Source organism: Lotus japonicus, chromosome 1 (assembly GCF_012489685.1).
Source record: "Lotus japonicus ecotype B-129 chromosome 1, LjGifu_v1.2".
Taxonomy (NCBI): Eukaryota; Viridiplantae; Streptophyta; class Magnoliopsida; order Fabales; family Fabaceae; genus Lotus; species Lotus japonicus.
The window spans coordinates 87517541-87538993 of record NC_080041.1 but is presented as its reverse complement, the minus strand read 5'-3'; the positions used below and the strand labels follow the sequence as shown (position 1 = coordinate 87538993).

The 21453-nt window shown below is 38.0% G+C and overlaps 3 protein-coding genes and 1 pseudogene across 3 annotated transcripts; 3 read left to right on the top strand and 1 right to left on the bottom strand.

Moving 5' to 3' along the window:
• Positions 1–116: 116 nt before the first annotated feature.
• Positions 117–2043, top strand: LOC130710405 (probable methylenetetrahydrofolate reductase (NADH); annotated as a pseudogene).
• A 2876-nt stretch (positions 2044–4919) lies between these two features.
• Positions 4920–6240, top strand: LOC130727456 (acetylglutamate kinase, chloroplastic). The gene has a single exon (XM_057578595.1). The coding sequence runs from the start codon at positions 5014–5016 to the stop codon at positions 6046–6048; it is 1035 nt and encodes a 344-aa protein (XP_057434578.1). The 5' UTR covers positions 4920–5013; the 3' UTR covers positions 6049–6240.
• Positions 6241–6475: 235 nt separating this feature from the next.
• On the bottom strand, positions 6476–11011 carry LOC130727455 (DDT domain-containing protein DDR4). The gene is made up of 11 exons (XM_057578594.1): positions 10628–11011; positions 10319–10429; positions 9297–9383; positions 9183–9220; positions 9022–9103; positions 8736–8842; positions 8493–8658; positions 8312–8404; positions 8084–8207; positions 7429–7471; positions 6476–7124 (listed from the first exon to the last, which is right to left on the bottom strand). Exons 1-11 carry the CDS (start codon positions 10757–10759, stop codon positions 6710–6712), a joined length of 1398 nt encoding a protein of 465 aa, XP_057434577.1. The 5' UTR covers positions 10760–11011; the 3' UTR covers positions 6476–6709.
• Positions 11012–16719: 5708 nt separating this feature from the next.
• On the top strand, positions 16720–21261 carry LOC130710399 (uncharacterized). Its single transcript, XM_057559651.1, has 2 exons — positions 16720–19318; positions 21123–21261. Exon 1 carries the CDS (start codon positions 16720–16722, stop codon positions 18022–18024), a length of 1305 nt encoding a protein of 434 aa, XP_057415634.1. The 3' UTR covers positions 18025–19318; positions 21123–21261.
• Positions 21262–21453: the final 192 nt, after the last annotated feature.

Genomic DNA, 21453 nt, shown 5'->3' with positions numbered 1-21453 from the left:
ATGATGTGCACTATGAACCGTTGGCAATTGTATAACCGCTAGGAAAATGTTCAGAATAGATCATCTAACTGATCTAGTACTGCATTGTTGGTGAGTAGCCCCAGGACTAAAATATAATGAAGGTCATAGAGAAATTACGAGCAGCTGCAGCGGCTGATCCAGAAAGAGTGGTGTTCTCGTTTGAGTTCCTCACCACCGAGAATAATTTTCTATTCCAGAATATGGACCGCATGGTGGCTCATAATCCATCATTTTGTGATATCTGTAGGGAGGATGGAAGATCAACCGCTGATTTAACATTGGAAATTGCCAACAAGATGCAGAATATCTTGTGTGTGGAAACCATGATGCACCTCACCTGCATCAACATACCTGTTGACAAGGTCGACAATGCTCTCCACACCATCAAGTCCCATGGCCTCCAGAATGTGCTTGCTCTTCGAGGCGATCCAAGTGGATACGGAAATGGTTGAACTATAGACTAATTAGTCATTGTTGGTCATATCCCAAAAGCTTATGTTATTGGGTGTGAAATCACATGAACAGTTTTTATCTCATGCATTATTAATCTTATTTTGTCAAGACTTCACCTTTTTAATAGTTGATACAATGTTATTACTTGCAGAACCTTGGCTTAATTGAAGAGTCTAAAATTTCACCTTGGAGATGCCCTTCAAATGTTTTCCCTAATGATAAAGATGGTCGTCCAATCTTGTGGTTTATTAACTTTACAATTGCTATGCCTTAGAACTGCATATGTACCTGCTTAGCCGGGGGTAATTTTCGTAAACTATCACATATTGAATCAACTGATTATCAGGTGCATACTATAACTTATTTAGTTTAATTTTGTATATACTCCTATTTTCTTTCACTGTTTTGCATCAAAACTTTCTAGTTTTGGAAAAATCTATTGTCTCCCCAAGCACTTAAAGCCTTTCAAAAATTGATAACTTTTTCTAATTCTACCTCTGCTATTAACTAATTATGTTTTCCTATAGTTCATGTGCTCAAATTCACGGGACAAAAAGCTTACTGAAGAATGGGCAGTTCCCCTGAGAAGCACTGAAGATATATATGAGGTAGGGTTACTGTACTTGGAGTATTGTTGCAGTTACTTGGACAAAAATCATTGACTTCGTCACAAATAAAATAAATTTGTGCTGATTGTTACATACCAGAGATTCAAATTGCATTGTATGGGAAAGTTGAGAAGCTGTCCTTGGTCAATAACCTGCCAGCTGGTGAAGATTAACATGAAAGGCTTCCTGACCATCAATAACCTGCCAGCAGTCAACGGGGGAAAGTCAGATTCTCCTACTGTATGTGGGTTTAAAAAAAATCATCAACTTGTATCTACACATAATGGAGGCCGAGCCTCAATGCAATAGTAAGGTTGCTGCGATGTGACTTTGGCATGACTTTGCGGTCGCAGGTATTGATGACTTATCTATATTGGTGAATATGAGATGCACTAAATCGTTTGTTTTGTATGGCCTAGGTTGGGGTGGACCTGGAGGGTATGTTTATCAGAAGGCATATGTAGAGTTCTTCTGCTCTAGTGAGAAGCTTGATGCACTTGTTGATAAATGCAAGGGTCGGCCATCTCTAGCTTATATGACTATGAATAAAGAAGGGAGTTATAAATCCAATGTGGGAAAAACTGATGTGAATGTTGTGACATGGGGGTATTCCCCGGTAAGATGTTATTGCAACCCACCATTGTAGATCAAGTTAGTTTCAAAACATGGAAGGGTCAGACATTTGAAATCTGGTCAAGTGGATGGACATGCTTCTACCCTGAGGGTGATGGTGCATCAAGGAAATTGCTTGAAGAGGTTGGTTTTTTAACACCTTGCACATATATAGTCATCTTATAAATTAAAGTACCATAGAGATGTGTTTTATTTTTGGTTTTAGATTCTAGAGCTTTAATAATTCTTTCTAATTGTGTCACAGGTGAAGGAAAGCTACTTCTTGGTAAGTTTGGTGGACAATGATTACATCTATGGTGATCTTTTAGGTGTTTTCGCAGATTTCTAATATTGTGTATATTTGTATCTGCTTATAAAAAAAATGAGATTTTACTTTTGAATAAAATTTTATTTTATTTTAAGTGATTTTTTAAAAGTAAAAATTCATTTATGTTTGCGTAGAAATATAATAAGTGTTTTTCACTTAAAAATGTGATTTTAAACGGTATGGGTATAAAATTGTAAAATTGTTTTATTTCCCTATAAAGTTACATTAAATGACATAAAAGCATTATTCATATTAGTTTAAAGAATTATTTAAGTATAAAATTATAAATTTGAATTCAAAAAGATGTACCATGAAAATAAGATTGAATTTCTCCCTTCTCAACCATAATTAGAAGTTAAGCAAAATAGTTTAAGAAACTAATCAATTTTTGGCTTTCTAATAAATCAGAGTTTTTTCAAAAGCACATACAAATACATAAAGATGTATGCATATATATGTGATGTGATTTTTCTTAAAATTAAGTGATTATTTAACAAAATAAGCAGAGACCAACGGGCTCATTAGCTTCTTAATACAGTTCGGGGAGTTTTTTTTGCAAGTTTTTTCCTTTTCTTTTTTCTTATTATGTAGAAAATTTGAAAAAATGATAATGAGTTTGGAAGGAAGATGAATGGAATATCGAATTCTTGTTTGGGTGAGGGGGAAGTAAGGGGGGAAGGTAACCTAACTGTTGGTCCCACCCAAAAATCTCCCCCCAAAAGGAAAATTTTAAAAGTGGAGGTAAAGTACTTAAAATTACCTTTTTTTTTTTAGAAAGTAGAAGAAAATATTAATTACAGCTTTGATAACAAAGCTAAAAAAAGACAAAGCAGGCAATGATGATTACTAAGAGCATCTCCAATGCTAGTTCTTATTTCTTAGTTCTTAGCACTATTCATGTGGGCCCGTATTGCCACATGTGTTTAAGCAACTCTCAAGTAATTTTGCTCCAACCATGAGTTCTTAGTTCTTAGTTCTTACTACTATTCATTTGGTCCCACCAACCACATTATTTATACTTTTTTTTTAATAAAGTAATAAAACAAAACTCATAAAGTAATAAAGTAATTTGGATGAGAGAAATAATTAATATTTTAAGCTAAGAACTCAAAAAGCAAAACATCTTATATAAGAACTGAGTTCTTATTTTTAAGAACTAAGGAGTCCATGTCAGCACCTCCAATGGTAAAGTTCTTAGTTCTTAGTTCTTAACTCCAAAATAAGAACTAAGAACCTTGCATTGGAGATGCTCTAATATCAAAAAGCTAATCACTCACAGTAAAAGACAATCCCCAAAGAAAAAAAAACCCATAAAGCTATACAACATGCTAGAATCCTACAACCAACCAACAAGTAAGATTGACCCAAAAAGAAAAAACCAAAAAGTAAGGAATCCTACTTAAAATTACTTAAGTACCCACTTTATTCAGTAATCCTACATGTGAAGTGTAATTTAGTAATTACATATCACATTCTCTTTTATAACTTTCACTTTTCTTTCATCTATTCTTCATTTTCTTTTAATCCAATCAATTTAAAAATTACCTTATTTTTTCCCTTAATTTTTTCTGCTTATTTTCATATTTGCATCCAAATAAAGCATAAGGGTAAGACATCATGATCCCTAAAAATGTAGCGAATTTTGATTTTCATCCCTAGTCGAATTTTTTTTTTTACTTATGCTCATGCTTTTAAGGAAATGCTAGGATTAATCCTCACTTAAAAGCTTTTCTTTGGTGTTATTGCCGAATGGTAGGTGCGGGGTACATGGTAGATATCAGGCTTAGGTTGAAAAAGCATATGTGGCTTTTTTTTTTATTTCAAACATTTTCCACATCAGCTTAAGCCCTAAATTTAGTCCTCAAATCATTATACATAATTATCAAATTAAATCATTAAATCTAACAAATATTTTACCTTAAATTCATCCCCGTCTTCTATCTGATCATCACTAAGAACAAACCTAGAACCCATAACTCAAAACATGAACCTAGAAAAGTTTGCTCATTCATATTTATATATTACGAAGGTTGAAAATCGAGAGGTTCCATACTCTAAACAAAACAAAGGACCAAAGAATCTAAACCCTAATTAATTCTCTTAATTCACTCCAAAACCCTAGACAAAAATATTGTCTTCCTATTTTCTGAAGAACGCGATATAACTGCGTGAATCCGGAAACAACGAAGGGGGCGACACGAATAAAAAAAGTGGAGGCTTTGGGGTTTGTGGTGGAAGGAAAGCCGAGATACAAATGTGTGTTGGGATTGAGGTCTTCTAGTGGTTGGAGATGATGGGAAACATATGCGGTTCTGGAATTTTTTGTTGTTTTTTCCTTGGTTTGATGGATCTTAGATCAAAACCCAAAATTTGAAACTTTGGGTCATGAGGAGCGGCGTGCTGCTTGACATGCTCTGTTAATCAGCATCAACGAAAGCCTTATATCCCTGCTCTTAAGCTTAACAATGTTTTCAAGTCTCTTATTTTTCAACTGTTCTAATTTGTGAAAATCCAAGGAACCTTTCTTTTTCCACTATCAAGTGATCAACCTTATGGTCAAGGAGGATTTTCTTGTAGAGATCCATGATCTTTTACCTCATCTCTTCTGAGTGAAAGGACTACCAGATTGAAGTTCATTGGGAATTGACACACATAGTCTTCTAATCAAGTACTTCTTTTTCAAGGATCTTCTTTAACGATTTCAGGATCATAATTTTTCTTTTCAAATCTTCATTCTCTTTCAAAACCATAAAGATGGTTGTCTAAGATATTTTGACTAAATTGTAAATTAAATATTTTATTTCAGAATATAATTTGATATATAAAACAAAAAGTAATAAAAAATATATAATCATATAATTATAGAAGAAGAAAAAAAGATGTATATATGTATTTCATTTTCAAGTTATAGTCAGTGAACTCTGAAACCCTTTTGCCCTCTCACTCAGTATCTTCACTCACTTCACATTACAGTGTGTGCAGAACAACGCAATGTTGGGTGGAGCATTGATTTCCAAAACCTTCACAAACTTGTTCACCCCTTTCCCATTCATTTCCAGAACCGAAATCAAAACCAAAAATCCAACCACTAACCTCACTTTCCCTTCAACTGCTTGCCGCTGTAGCTCCGCCGTTCACCTTCCGCCGACCACCACCGCCGCCGAGTCACTGTCTCCGGGTCAATCCCGAGTTGACATCCTCGCGGAATCGCTCCCCTTCATCCAGAAATTCAGGGGCAAGACCATCGTCGTCAAGTATGGCGGCGCCGCCATGAAGTCCCCTGAGCTGCAAGCTTCTGTAATCAACGACCTCGTCCTCCTCTCCTGCGTCGGCCTTCGTCCTGTCATGGTTCACGGCGGCGGCCCTGAGATCAACAACTGGCTCGGCCGCCTCAATATTCAGGCTGTCTTCCGCGATGGCCTCCGCGTCACTGATGCTGAAACCATGGAGATCGTGTCCATGGTACTGGTAGGCAAGGTTAATAAGACCCTCGTCTCGCTCATCAACAAGGCTGGAGCCACCGCTGTTGGACTCTCCGGAATGGACGGCCGCCTCCTCATGGCGAGGCCCAGCCCTAAAGCCTCTGACCTAGGGTTTGTCGGCGAGGTGGCCAGGGTGGACCCTGCAGTTCTCCGGTCGCTGATTGACAGCAACCACATTCCGGTGGTGACGTCCGTGGCGGCGGATGAGTCCGGGCAGCCGTATAACATCAATGCGGACACGGTGGCCGGAGAGTTGGCGGCTGCGCTGGGGGCGGAGAAGCTGATTCTGTTGACTGATGTGGCGGGGATTTTGGAGGATCGGAATGATCCGGATAGCTTGGTGAAGAAGATTGATATAAAAGGGGTGAAGAGGATGATGGAGGATGGCAAGGTTGGTGGTGGCATGATTCCGAAGGTGAATTGTTGCGTGCGATCGCTCGCGCAAGGTGTTACTACAGCCAGCATTATTGATGGCAGGGTTCCACACTCTTTGTTACTGGAGATTTTAACTGATGAAGGTGCTGGAACTATGATCACTGGTTAATTTTTGTTTCTTCTTCATTGTATAAACATGTGCTTCCAATGTTGTATGCACTTGTTTTTTGTTGGATTCATGATTTGATTATGTGAATCATGTAAAATGGAAAATACTAAGGTTTTGGATTAATTTAGGGGATGTTGGTTTTGAAAGGATTGCTCTCCATTTATATTAGATTGGATGTTCTTATTTATTAGATTTTTATTGTTGTTTTGTTAGTTTTTCTTTCAATTCTATACAATATGTTAAGACGAAAGAATTTTGTGATTTTAAAACTGAGATTGTTTGGATGATCATTAATAGATAATAGCTCTTTTGCCTTCCTCTTGATTCCAAAAAAATATAATAGCTCTTTTGGTACAAGAGAACAGAAAACAAACTACAACAGAAAAGTTGGAAGATCCAAAGAAGAGGAACCAAACTAACATGAAAATGCATTCATTAGCCATCTATTTTTATATATTATATGCCAAGTATTTCAAAAATTCACGAATCACATCACTAAGAGTTAACGGTTCATGACTTCAGAGACAATAGATAGAAAAGAAGAGAAATACAAAAAATATATATAAGCCTAGGGTGAGGAATGTAGTTCAAATTCCCCAAAATTTTCATGACAAGCATTCTACGATACTAGGCCAAAATATAATTAGACACTAGGCCTAACTTAACTAGACTCCGAGAGATCTGTCTTCCCTCCTTGTTCATCCTCTGAATCCGGTATAACTATAGATTCCATGGCAGAATTGCGGGTTAGTCTTTGTCTCAGTCTTTGCTTTGCTCTGTTTTCTTGAACTGAATGGTTAGGGACGCCAGTTAACCGCTCACTCTGGCGAACACCCTTGGGATAAGAAACTGCACGGCTTGTCTGTGCTTCTGACCTACCCATCTCACTATCAATGTCGTCATTCTCTTCCTCACTGCTACCGCGATTCTCAATTTTATAACCAGTATCATCACTCTCGGATAAGGGGGGCACATCGCTTTTTGAATCACTGTCTGTGGAAGAAACATCTTTTGAGTTGGATTTATCTTCTGATCCTCTGTTTCCATCTTGGCTAGCACCAGGAGACTTCCTTTTGCTAAACATTAGTCAAAGAAATGGAAGTAAATATTATGAAAGGCAGAATTAGATTCAGAAACCAACATGTATTAGACAAAAAAGTGTCAATGTTAGCTCTAACTTCATACTTCTGCAGAAAAGACATTGTTGGCCTGTTGGGTAACCATTGTTAAACAACCACTGTTTTTATTCACAGTAACATCCACTTTCATCTCAGAATGTGGTGTATTGTGTATACATGTAGGTCACAAAGTAATGATGTAAAAGAAGCAAAGCGCTGAATGAAAATGAACTAATAAAATACAATGCCACATAGTACATACTTTGTTAGCTGTATTGCCTCCTTAATTGTTTGATCATAAGCTTCTGCAATATTTCACAAACAGGCTTGATTAATGCCTAAAACCCAATAGATATTACAGAGAGAGAAAGAAGAAAGAAATCAAAACATTTCATTTCCATTGATAATTTATCAGAAGCATCTAGCAATGTGACTACTTATAAAATGTGTTTAGCTTTAGCTATTAATAATTCACTCGATCTAATTCACATACACATACTGAAGTTTACAGCCAATGAGGAGATAAGTTAGACGTGGAAGCTAGAAATGTGACTCCTAACATTGGAATAGCATTCATGAGGATAGATTTTTTAATAATTTGACATTCTGGATTGAAATAACCAGATACTTGTTTCATGTAAACAGAGCACATTGCTCCCTAAGACAGGAAACTGATACATAAAACATAATACCAGAGGAAAGGAGGCTGAGTTTATTTGATCGGGGAAATTTAAACAAAGCAATACTACATAATTCCAAAGAATGAACATCTGACAACAGCTCAAGCTCTACATCATTCCATTGAGAGTGCAGGTTATACATTATCAATGAAGTACAAGCATAACAAAGACAATTTCATTAATATGCAGGACAAGTGGAATGTGCCAAAAAATGGAACATATGATACCACATCTTACCAAATGTGTAACTAATAGGCTTTCGAGTGCGACAAGATCGTGTAGTTCCAGAAACATAAGGTTTCTGAAAATCTTTCAAAAGCATTTCCTGCCTCTGCTTCTGTTTCAATGCTCTTTCTTTCTTCTGCATAATGTAATAGCAATATTACTTTACATCAATATCTAACAAAGATGATGTTTTTCTTAGAATAGAATCCAACCAAACATTAAACAAGAGAATGTTCATACCTTCTGAAGCTTTTCAAGAACAGGAATGGCATCACTTTGAAGCTTCTTGCCAACATTAAATTCCAAAGTTGACATGCTGGATGAGAATTTTTCCTGTGATTAGCATTCAAAAACAGACTTAACTTAGGTTTCAAATCTGCATGTAAAAATTAAGGACAAAATCCAGTTAACTTGATCTTACAGCTACTTCTGAAAATTCCTCAAGATTGGAAGCAAGTGTTTCCCAATGGAAGTTAATGGTCGGAAGTGGTAAACATCCTTTGACCTTAGCCTTTGGGCTTGATCTTGACATGGTGATTGTTTCCTTGTACAATCTGTGACTTTGACCTTTTGAATTTGCATCATACCTACAATAGACAAATGAGTAATGAGGATTTTATGGTCTTGAGAATCCTAAAAAGATTGGAGCATATTAAAAAATTACCAATAGGATGTACCAGCTCCATCTCTTCCTAAGGCATCTTTGCGAAAAGAAGAAACTTGGGTTCCTTCTTTTAAGGCGTCATTAATGTATGACACTGCATCGTGTTGCTATGCATAAACAACCACCCAAACAAAATAACTTATATCAGATGATAAAATTAAAATAGAAAAAGAACAACACCAACAATGATCTAAGAGAACTATCTAGTCATGAAAATGCAAAATTAACCATTATAATATATTAAGGGAAGAAAAAATTGAAGAAATTAGACAAGAGGTAGTAATACGTCAGCTCTAACTTCACAAAGTGCTTTTAGCAGCAGTAAACGATCTGATGGATCAAGTTCCTTGTACTTGGATATCTCCTCTCTGTACAAACATTGAAGATATCAGATTTTTAAATGTGGGCAATTATTATTAACAGGACATGACCAGATCATCGCAGTACCCTTTAGATTGTTTAAGTGGAATCTCCCCCTCAGCAACCTGAAGCAAAGAATCAATCAGCAATGGGAAGAGGGGAGAAAAGGCAATCTCAAAAAACATTCAATCAGTGACTCACCCAAGGCCACCACATTGTCAGCTTCTTACAGAGTACGGTCACCCATTTATCAGAATCATCCAATGTTTTACTCACAGGTGGCATTCCCTAGCAAAAATAAAAAAGAAATTCAAATTTAAAATGAAACAAATAATGGACCAACATCTACATAATAACAGGTAGGAAGCCATCAACACAAAAATACAAACCATATGAATGGAGAGAATGGTTGGTTCGATTTGAGAAAGTTACCCAAATCACAGTATTAGTATATTCTACCTTATAGCTAAATGCTCTTTCCTTCCATATATTAAGCTTTCCTGGTAATTTTATATGCAAAAGAAAAATACTTCTTCAATTATATCCCCATTGAACTTCATGTACTTTGGACGATGAGATAATGCACCTTTGGAAATAGTTATTAAGAATCAATAACACGGTTCATGAGAAGTTCATTTCAAGTTTCAACTCATAACTGATCCGTGTTCCATCTAAATAAGGTGTGAAAGCGAAGTCTTTCAATTAGGATTACTAGTAAGAGCTTATAAATTGAACAAAGAACTCAAAATTTTACCCACAAAGCGATTAGATCAAATGAGTAATTTTCACCATCCATTGCTTCTTGCCACACCAGATATTACATGCAAAGCAATGAAAAAACCTCACCAACCTCATATCCACTTTTTATGCAGTCTATTAGAAGTTAAAGCACATGAAAGTAATGAACCCAGGGTTGTTAATGGCGGATAGTGCAGCATAGCGGCAAGCCCAAAAAACGCTATTTTGAGCGCTATTGCGGTTCTATAGCGGACAATAGCGGTGAATAGTGGAGTAGTGGTGAATCCCCAGGGCGCTACGCTATAGCGCTATTGCGCCGCTATAGCCTCAAGTCCTCAACTAATATTACATGCAACAACATGTCAATCAACAACTTCTAATCGTTGCAGCAAATAAAATGGTTTCTAGAAAAACTCAATATCGTGCTATGAAGTATGAGTATTCAACCAAACAATTTCATGCAAAAGCACAAGAGATTAAGGTACCTTCAAAAGTTGAACATGAAGACGAGAAAGCGCAGCATCAGGCTTAACAAGGCCGATCTCAATTTCTTCAGCTGACAGCTTCAAATCCTTACCAAGTATCGGACTAAACACCTGAATCACACCATCACAACATGAATCAACAAACAACACACTGTTACCCTCGCTGAAAATTTTCTATATCAAAACCAAAATAACAATGAAATCCTTCACGATTTCGTAACCTAACATAATCAATTCCAACCACTTCAACAATAAGCGATGAATATAATCTCGGCAGCGAACAATGGAGAGTTCAGATATGTTACTTACGTCCAAGAAATTGAGAACAGAAGCGAGTTCCCAGCGTTGACGCAGCTTGAGAATCTCGGAGTCCAGATGATTCTCCTCGGGACGCGCGTTTTGGTCGTCGCCGCTACCACCGTCCTCTACGCCGTGCTGCATTTTCCGGTGACGGAGGGAGAAGAGAAGATTCGGAAGAACGAACGAACAAGCGAGAGAGAGAGAGAGAGGGATGCAACTTGGAGGAGTGGAAGTTATAGAGCAGTTTCCCGCTCAAATCGATTTTTCACTTTTAACCAGAGATGGAGAGTGGAGAGTTTGAGAATCGCTTCTGTTAAGTTTGTTTCTGGGTCTTTAGGTTAGAATTTTCTAGTGTTTAGGGTTAATTTTCAGAATCGCGCCTTTTCCACTTCCATTCCCTCCTTCCTCATCTTCGCTAAACGCACCGTTTTATCACCTATTTTGCTTCTTGCCGCAGTAAAATGCGGTCATTTTGGATCTTTTTGATGAGGTGTGCCTTTACAAATATTCAAGTAGAAAAGTTCTCACATTATATCATTCACAAATCAATGGTATTGGTTGAGACTTGAGATAGATCATCAAAACATGTTTTCGCATGTTTAATAAACTATATTATTCTTTTTTTGAAAGGTATATTATTATTCATCTTAAAATCTCTTTTGATTTTTACATCAATAATTGTGGTGATTTATTTTACTTCTAAATTGAATTTTTTACTCTATGGGATAAATTCGAAAATTATTGTTCCATAAATGAGTTAATCATCAAATTATCAATGGGTGTCATATCATTAACAAACTCATACCTATGAGATCATGGTCGTATTTAATGAAAAATTTGCAAATTTGCAAGGGCCGGTCTAATAATTAAAAAAAAAGGTAAAAATTAATTAAGAAATTGAAATTTTAGAGGGACCGAAGCTCCTACCAGCCCAGTTGCCCAGGTCTCGTTATATGTGGCCCTATAAGAACCTTGGTTCTATGCCTTCCACCATTGTATTTGCTTAAAAGAGTGTATGGTAACCCTACATAGTTACTGGCTCTTGACTATCATCAATAAATACAAAAAGGACATGATACAGCCCTAGAATTTCAGTGATGGACCAATATATGGTCACAATTAAAAACATGTTACTAAAAACATTATTTTCTCGTTCCTAAATAACTGACATTATTTCTAGCTGAATTTTGTTCCTAATTATCAGTCAATTTACAAAGTTTAAGAGAATATTAATTAAACTTTACCAATTGTACCATTCATTTATTGGTGGTAGGAAAATTGAAAAGTTAGAATTAATAAGAGAGATAAAGGGTATAATAGAACAAGAACATTAATTGTTATTTCTTAATACCTGTGCAACAACCTTGAAGTGTCAGTTATATAGGAACGAATGGAGTAATTATTTAAAGTGATTTCCAATAAAAACATGTTACTCCCTCCGTTCCTATATAACTGATACTTTAAGATTGTTGCACAAGTATTGTATTAAGAAATAGCAATTAATATTTTTGTTTTATTAAAAGTACTATCTAATGTAACACCCCGATTTCGGTGGTGCCACTTTAGTGACTTTAAATCAATAGTGCGGAAAATGCGTAAATATTTTTTTCGTTTTCTTTTCAAATAGAAGACTTAACATAATGAAGACTCAACCCAAAGATAATAAACATAAAGTAATTGGAGATAGTGCCCGCAGGCGAATAAGTACATCCCATGGTCAGAGCCATGAGTTTTATGAATACAGTTTTCAAGAAGATAAGTCAGCCCCAAACGGCCTTCGAAAGACTTTCTATGCCCGACAAACTCCTTGTGATCCTCCTGGAAGAGAACCACACAAAAGCTAATAGTCGGGGACCTACCCTGCTCCAAAATGAGAAATGACAATCAGAGCTGTGAAAACAATCCCCCATATAATACACTCCTAACATCGACCCTCATCCGATCATGCATGAAGTCCGGGTCCACGTCGAAGGCTCAGTAGTAGTCATTGCGCTCAGGATCCTCCCCGAACGACGAACCATCCTGAATCAGCTGTTGGACGCATGGCAGCAGGCCGACCGCCCAAACACAACCATACACACAAAGCCAAGGCGCTAGGGTCAACTCACAGAATATAGTAGATAATACAAGCAACATGTGATGAATAAAGGAGTATATATATATATATAGGTTGTATATATACATATAAGTTCTGTATCGTCTACCCTAAGGTATATACATAACATGTTATCAGATTTCGAATAACAATTCAATATTCAATATCTCAACAATTCAATAAGTTATATCTTGAAAACTCGATAAGCAATATATCAACGAATATAGTTAAGTGCATGGTGTGCCAATGCAATGTCATGCTCAAAATATGATCCGGATAAAATGTCACCCTCACGATGACTCGAAGCATCTCGCTCCGCTAAAGCGTCTCGCTTTTATGAAGCATCTCGCTCCTATAAAGCATCTCGCTTTTATGAAGCATCTCGCTCCTGTGAAGCATCTCGCTCCAATGAAGTCCGATCTGAGATCGTCCTTCGGAAAGCAGCACACTTTCCAAGAAATGTATGCATGAATGCAATATGGTTAGCCAAACAACGAATCGTCCTCACCAAGGTACGCGTGTCTAGCTAGAGTACATTGTCTCTACAATACCCTAAGGTAAACAAAGAAGTGCTAGTCACACTTGGTAACTTTCCTAGTCACTTTGGCTCACCGTCTCGATGGCCAACCAAACTGCTCAACGAGCAAAAGAATGCAGCTCGCACTCAGTGACCTTTCAACTTACCATGGCTCACCATCTCGATGGCCAAACAAACTACTCAACGAGCAAAAGAGTATCAACATACTCAGAACTGACTAGTTCCCCGGTTTATCCCTTGGATTGGCCAACCAATAAAACTTGCTCATCGAGCAAAGTGCCAGCGCACAATGGTTTCCCCAGAAACCTGGATCCGACGACACTTCTCATTTTCAAAATGGACTAGGCGGGACATACAAGTTATTTATGCCCGCCCAAAAAGAGCAATCATGCTAACGAAGACAGCCTGGCGAGAATCAACGACGCGGTGTAATATCTTTGCTCTTCCTCAGGTGGACCCGCAAGCCAGCTGGAAGATTCTCTTGGATTTGTCTTATATACATAGGGATTTGGGTCTTGATTGTCAGGCCCAAATATAGGAAAAATCCACATCATGATCGCACCCTCTATAAAAGGGGAGGTCATCAACTTGTACTGAACAACTTTTTTAGCATTAATGAGAATATTCCTTTTATGATATTTTTGCCATTTTGAGTGCTCTGCTAGGGTTTACTTTCCGTCATTCTCTTACGTTAGCCTTCCCTAGTACAGAACAAAAAACTTAATGTTCAAGCCCTAAACTTTCGTCTGAGTCTTTTATCATTATATTAAGGGTTTTGAGGTTGTTTAATACATTATGGAGGTTCATTATGAAATTGTTTAAGTTTCGTCTCTAATCATACTAGTTTCAAAGATCCCATAATTCCAATGATTCCCTGGAGAAGGTCTCAAAACAAAAGGTCCATCATCACCCAAGTAATGGCCCGAGAAGTTCCCAGGTAAGCTGGCCGGGCACAATGCCTCATTAAAAGCCCTTCTTGCCTTAGACAGAACAACCCAAGTTCTTACGTGAATTCAAATGGGGTTTTATTCCAATATCATTTTCAAACTCAATTTTCCTTTGAGAAGGTCTCGATCCATAAAACAATAATAGGGTACGAACCTCGGTCCGTCCCATCAAACTTTATCCAAAAACTCGTTAGGAGTCTGGCATAACTACCCGTTATCCACTATCTTGACGTTCCTCACTCATTCGCACAATTGCACGGTATATTCAATATAGTCAGCAATTCAAGTGCGTAATAGAAAGACACAATATAATCAATATAATCCAAATATCATATGAACAAATAATCACATAGCCTATAGTTAACCATTTAACAATTAAGCATGCGAGTCAATTATCAACATATCAATGCGATAAATCCTAATCTCCCATGTCGGCCGAAGCCCAGAAAATGGAGACACACGTCTCAATCAGTTCACTCGGCCGAAGCCTTCAGAAAACATTTTCAATCTAGACAATTCATATGCATAAACAATAATTCAAGTCGAATTTATCGACGCCTACAAAGCATTAGCTAGCAAGTAAGTTGCCCTAACCTCGAACTCGTCCAGTGTGTTCAAGCAAGGCTCCTTCACAATCCTCTTTTCCTGCTCCAAGTGTTCCTCCAAACGAATCTTGAGGCCTACGCGTAGCAACGAACTGTGGGACGATCAGGCAAGAATCGGCGAAAAACTCTTCTCCTCCTCCTTCCTCCTTGGCCGCGGGTTTGGGTGGGTTTTTGGGTGAGATTTTTGTTTTTCATTTTTCAAGCTACAACAACATATATATAGTGAATGAAATGGAAGATATTTTGTAAAGATTAGATAAGGATGAGTAGATATTTATCAAAGATCGGATAAGGATGAATAGATATTTATCAAAGATCGGATAAGGATGAATAGATATTTATCAAAGATCGGATAAGGATGAATAGATATTTTGTAAACCGGTACATATTAGTTTAGATATCGGAGGATTTAACTCATAGAGTTAAGATAAAAATATAAGAGCGATTCTGATTTCTTCCTACTGATTCCAACGTATTTTAGACACGATATTCACCCCGCTGAATCTTCTAATTCTTCAAAGAAATATCAGCATGATTTTTGGTTTTCGAGGCTTGCTTTTAATGTTTACCGGCTTCAAATGCACTTTATGGTTTTGACCTCGGATGCAGAAACTTCCTTCTAAAGAAAGATTTGGAACGTCGATTAGAGTGAGCGCATGCGGATGAAATCTTTATTTGAAGCTCCGAACAGAAAAAGTCTTCATCAACCGTTCATTCTAGGTTTCTTGAACTATCAGGGTTTTAGTTTCGGCAAACCTCCCGGTATCGGAAATGAGTGTTCGTAAATTCCAGGGTTTCGTATTAAATCCTAATTGTGAACAGGAAATTAATTAATTTATTCTAAGCTTTAAAAATCCGAGTCTCACATCTAACTTCCTATTACACCCTTTATCTCTCTTATTAATTCTAACTTTTCAATTTTCGTATCACCAATAAATGAAGGGTACAATTGGTAAAGTAGAATTAATGCTCTCTTGAAATTGTAAAAGTATCAGTTATATAGGAAAAAAAAAGAACCAAAATAGTATCAGTTATTTAGGAATAGAGGGAGTATTAACTTATTCCAATGGAATGTAATAGGGCTGCAAATTGTTTAGCTAAGCTTGGGGTACTTTAGATAGTGAGGGGATGCATATGCTTGAGAATCAGGTACAAGCCTTCATCTTGCAGGATTCGTTATCATTTTCAGTTTCTGTTCTTAGTATTGTAATTTTCTGACGCATAAAAAAAACCTATTAACTTCTTCCAATATTATTTAATTTTTTTAGTTTATTCAATCAGTTAATATTCGATAAATAAATACTGTTATTTTTTTTTTGAATTACGTTTGAAAGACTAAAGATAAACTACACAATCAAACAAAGAAAATAAGTAATATTGGAAGGGAAAACTTTCAAACACAACGAGGAGAGTTGTCCTTATAAGCTTTGGCCACCCAACATATGCAACCATGTTGTGACCCCTATGGATATGAGACAAGGAAATATATCAGGTCAATTCTAATTCTAGCATAGTCCTAACTCGAAGAATCACATTCATCAATAACATCATAATTAATCATGAGGAGATGAATAACCTACAAGCAACCAGATTCACAATCAGTCTTTCTAAAACCCATATCTCAATCATGTTGTAAACCAACTTCAATAGCAAGTAGCTTAACATGAAAACATCTCTGTTACTGAAAACTAACTGCAAGAGATGCCCATCCTTTTAAAAAAAAATCAAAATTTGTATTAAAGGAAAGTACAAGGGGTAGTAATAATGAAAAATAACACCACACCTCGTTCTACGTTAGCTAGAGATCCAATTGTTATCCACACTGACACAAGATATTTGACACAATGGAAACATTACTCACTTACCTTCCTCACCGCGTATGAACAAAAACAAATATGCCTTAAAACAAAGTTAGTATGCCAAGGGGTGAGTATAAAAAATATGGTTTTTTATGCCAATGGAGCCATAACTCCGCTGCAAGGGAGGAAGCTGAAGCTCAACGTGCTGCTACTGCTGCTTTGGTGGCTGCACAAAACCATGCTGAAGAAAATGCTCGTCGTGTTCAGCGTGAGGAGCGTAAACAAGCTGCTGCTCAGACCAGGGGTCTGAACGATTTCAAGCGTCAGGATCCGCCGAAGTTCTCTGGGGGCTTCAATCCGGAGGAAGCTGACTTATGGCTCCAAGAGTTGGAGAAGATCTTCACCTTTCTGCGTACCACTGCAGAGATGAAAGTGGATTATGCGACCTACCTGCTGACTGGTGAAGCTGAGTATTGGTGGCGCGGGGCTAGAGCTATGATGGAAGCCGACCATCAAGCTATCACTTGGGAGTGCTTCCGGGGAGCTTTCCTGGACAAGTACTTTCCTAATAGTGCTAGAGCCGCTAAGGAAGCACAATTTCTGAGACTCCGTCAAGGAGGCATGACCGTAGCTGAGTATGCTTCTAAGTTGGAATCATTGGCGAAACATTTCCGCTACTTTCGAGGACAGATAGATGAAGGCTATATGTGCGAGCGCTTCATTGATGGGCTGAGTTATGAGCTGCAGAGGGCGGTGCAACCGCTAGGACTGAATCGCTACCAAGTGCTGGTAGAGAAGACCAAGGGGATTGAGGCCATTGATAATGCAAGGGGCAAATTCCAAGGTCAGAACAAGCCTAATCAGGGAAATGGAGGTCCGGCTAGGACTAATCAAGGAAGAAATGACAAGGGTAGGCATTACCATAAGAAGCCGTATGTTCGTCCTCAGGGTGAGGGGACAGCTTCTGGTTCTTTTTATCCCACGGGTGGGAATGCTATTGCACCGAGACCTCTAGCAGTAAGTTTGGACGGTGTGACATGCTTCAAGTGTAACCAAAAGGGACATTATGCCAGCCACTGTCCCGAGGGTCCTCTGATGTGCTGGAACTGCAACAAGCCAGGCCATCTCGCTAGGGATTGCAGGATTCCTAAGGTTGAGGATGCTGCAAATGTTGCTGGGGCTAGGAGGCCTATTGCTGGTGGAAGGGTCTACTTCATTAGTGGAACTGAAGTTGATGAAGACGAGGGTCTAATCCACGGTAACCGCGAGATCCCGGGTAATTCCCTTATCGTACTATTTAAATTATGGTGCTACACCTTCTGTTATAGACTTAGCTTGTGCGACGTGGTTAAAACTAGATGTGACAGAATTACCATTCGACCTGATAGTATCTACTCTTGTTTCATAAGGATGAAACAGTAGAAGGAATAGAAGTTAAGAGACGGATTCTGATGAGAGGTCGTATGAGTTCCAAGAGTAGGGTAGTATCTTTTGCAAGGAGGAGTGTGAGAGAGCGAAAGGATAATAGAGGTCCAAACTTATTAAAAGTGTAGTAGACCTTAAAGTCTGAGAATTCTTGTCCTAAGTGGATAAAACCTGGAGACTGTCAGACTTTGGATAGTAAACTAAGGATTTGATTGACATAGGAGTGACAAGGTTAAGGACGGAAAGTTCTAGCCTTGAGTTGCAGACTGGAGGTTGTTATTGGTGAGAGAATCACCAAGAACCTAAGGGCAAACGAGACCTAGAGGATAACTTAGAAAATGTTATGTGAGGGAATGACACTCCCCCTCTGACACCAAGTTTCGAGGACGAAACTTTCTTTTTGGGGGGTAGTATTGTAAGACCCAAGTTTTTAAGTTTAGAATAAATTAGTGAAATTTCCGATTCACGAATAAGTTCGATGTAACGTGAAGTAAGGAAGCTGGATAAACGTTTATTAAATGGAATAAATGTATGGATAAGATATTTCACGGGAAGGTTAAGGACAAGAGTCGAATCGACGGAACTTATGACGCAAGTATTATTCGTTTACGCCTAGGACAAAAACCCTAGGAAAAGACTAAGTTCCACCCTTGGAACACTATAGGAATAAATTCCAAAAATCTTCAGAGAAATGTTAGAACTTCTCTTAATCCTTATATAACAAGCGTTTCAAGGTGAAACCCTAGGATCTACGAACGTCCGATTCCAATCATCGGAAGTTTGCCGAAACTAAAACCCTGATAGTTCAAGAACCCTAAAATGAACTGTCGAGGAAGACTTTTTCTATTCGGAGCTTCAGATGAAGATTCCACACGCGTATGCCCACTCTAATCAACGTTCCAAATCTTTCTTCAGAAGGAAGTTTCTGCATCCGAGGTCAAAATCATAAAGTGCATAAAGTGCATTTTAAGCCGGTAAACATTAAAAAAACAAGCCTCGAAAACCAAAAATCATACTGATATTTCTTTGAAGAATTAGAAGATTCAGCGGGAAGAATATCGTGTCTAAAATACGTTGGAATCAGTAGGAAAAATCGGAATCGCGAAATAATCATTTTCTCACGTTTTCAATTTCCTATAAATAGGACTTCAAAAACTCAAAAAAATCACACCATCCTTTTCATTTTCTTTGTTGGCCGTGGGTGAGCTTCTTGGAGGAAAAGGAGGAGATTTGATTTTTTCCAATTCTTGACCGATCGTCGTTCTGTTCGTTGCTACGCGTAGGCCTCGAGGTACTGATGTTATTTCTTTCTTCTGATCTTAAATTCCGTCGCTTTTTGTTATGTCTTTCTGTGCTCAAAGTTTTGAGCTTTTTGTAAAACTGTCCAAATAGGTTGATTTTAGTGTCTAAATATATTCTCTTCGTACCCAAGAGTACTTCTAGCGGATTACATTTTGCCGAATGTCGCCGAAATGCTGCCGGAATTCATTTCTGTAGGAAATACCCATTTTTGGCTAAAGTTCCGTCCTTTGGGCTTAAAACTCTCGACTGAGCTTAGCGTTAGTAGGATTAGTCGTCATAATCGTCGTTGGTGTCGACCCCATCTAATTTGTTTTTCGAAATTCTGATTTTGAGTTTCCGAGCTAAAAATATTGACCAAAATACCCCTGTGACAGTTTTCGATCCGATAATATTTCTGAGAGTTTCCCTGGCCTAGATATCGCCTAGGAATACCTAGGAGTTGATTTAGATCGAAGAAAAAGTTCGGAAACCCTATTTTTGAGAGTGGCCGAAACCTATTTGTTAGGGTACCGTGTCCAAAAATAATTTTTGAGTCTCTATGACCTGAGCCATTCCGTAGCTATTTCGATTGTCGAAATTTTGGCGCTGGTTTCGTGTCATTCCGAGTTCTGTAGCTCGAGTTATGCTCGTTTTAGCGAACGAAGTCTCCGTTGTCAATTTGTGCCTAAATAGGAACTCTGAAGCTTTAAAAGCTTTCTTTACGATTTCGATTAGTATTGTTAGATCGTGTTGCTTCTAGTGAAGCTTGTGTTGATGATTGTGTTTCCTTGTTCTAGGTTCACAACTTCCATGCCCAACTTCTACTCACGAAGGTAAGGGTAACTCAGTTTTAGCGTGTCTTTGAGTCTTGCCTGCTTTTATCGCACTGCCTGTGTTTGAGATGAAGATGTTTATATTGTTTGGCATTGGATTATGATTATTATGCTTGCAATGTTGTATGCTTGCTTATGTTGACTGTTTCTGAGGCTTGTGCCAAATGTTTTCTGAAGGCTTCGGCCGAGTAAACTTATTGAGACGTGTGTCTCCGTTTTCTGAGAGGCTTTGGCCGTTTACTGGTTTCTGTCATTGAACTGTGTTGGTATGCAATTGAATTGAGTTATGTTCGTTGATAATAGGAATAACATGTGGTTACTCCGAATTAATCATTGATTTGGGCATTGTTGTTGACTGACTTGGCATATAGGCTTTGGTCCTTAAGTGGCGATGAGGTGGGTATGGTCCCACGTGATTGTCCCGTCTTTCGGGGCGTTATAAAGTGGCAATGAGGTGGGTGTGGTCCCGCGGGATTGTCCCATCTTTCGAGATGTTCTAAAGTGGCGATGAGGTGGGTGTGGTCCCACGCGATTGTCCCGTCCGGAGTGGCGTTAAGTGGCAATGAGGTGGGTGTGGTCCCGCGTGATTGTCCCGTCTTGAGAGACGTTGCTGATCGATCCATTTTGGTAGAAGCATATAGTTGCATTATAGGGAACTAACACCTAACCCTATGTTGTTGGATTTTAGTTATTAGTTTATTGATATCTGATTTGATGTTATATGTTAGGTTGTCGATATCTGAATTGATGTTATATGTTAGGTTGTCGATATTTGAATTGATGTTATATGTTAGGTTGTCGATATCTGAATTGATGTTATATGTTAGGTTGTTGATATATGAGTTTAGTTATGTTGTTGGTTTATTTACCATGATAGGTAGTTAAATTTGAATAGCATGATTTTCTCTTTCATACATGGTAATTGTATGGAGTTAACCCTTTCTATTTGCTACTTGTTGTTTGGGCGCTTAACGCTATTAGGCGATGGAGAGCCTTCCGCTGAAGCTTAGCTGTTCAAGTTGGAGACCGTGACCGTGGGCGGTCGAGTAGAGGTGGATGAAGCAGTTGCTTCTCCCTTTTTGGTGGACTATGTCTGAGTTTCTTTTTCCTTCTGAAAACTCTGTTGTTTAAACCTTATATTCGCCACTTGTCTAAGTGAGCGTACTTACTTTGGAAACTTGTTCATGATGATGTATGACACTATTATTATTATGTCGGGAATGGGTTGTTGAATAAAGTCTATGTTATATATTCAATTATGTTCAGCTGTTTCGAAAAGGAAAAAAAAATATATTGTGTTTTCTCATGATTA

Coding starts and splice junctions, on each gene's coding strand:
- LOC130710399 (XM_057559651.1), top strand. CDS start 16,720: ATGCCAAGGGGTGAGTATAAAAAATATGGTTTTTTATGCCAATGGAGC.
- LOC130727456 (XM_057578595.1), top strand. CDS start 5,014: ATGTTGGGTGGAGCATTGATTTCCAAAACCTTCACAAACTTGTTCACC.
- LOC130727455 (XM_057578594.1), bottom strand. CDS start 10,759: ATGCAGCACGGCGTAGAGGACGGTGGTAGCGGCGACGACCAAAACGCG. Junction 8,659..8,735: donor GGAGCTGGTACATCCTATTG/GTAATTTTTTAA, acceptor TGTCTATTGTAG/GTATGATGCAAATTCAAAAG. Junction 7,125..7,428: donor GAGGCAATACAGCTAACAAA/GTATGTACTATG, acceptor ACTAATGTTTAG/CAAAAGGAAGTCTCCTGGTG.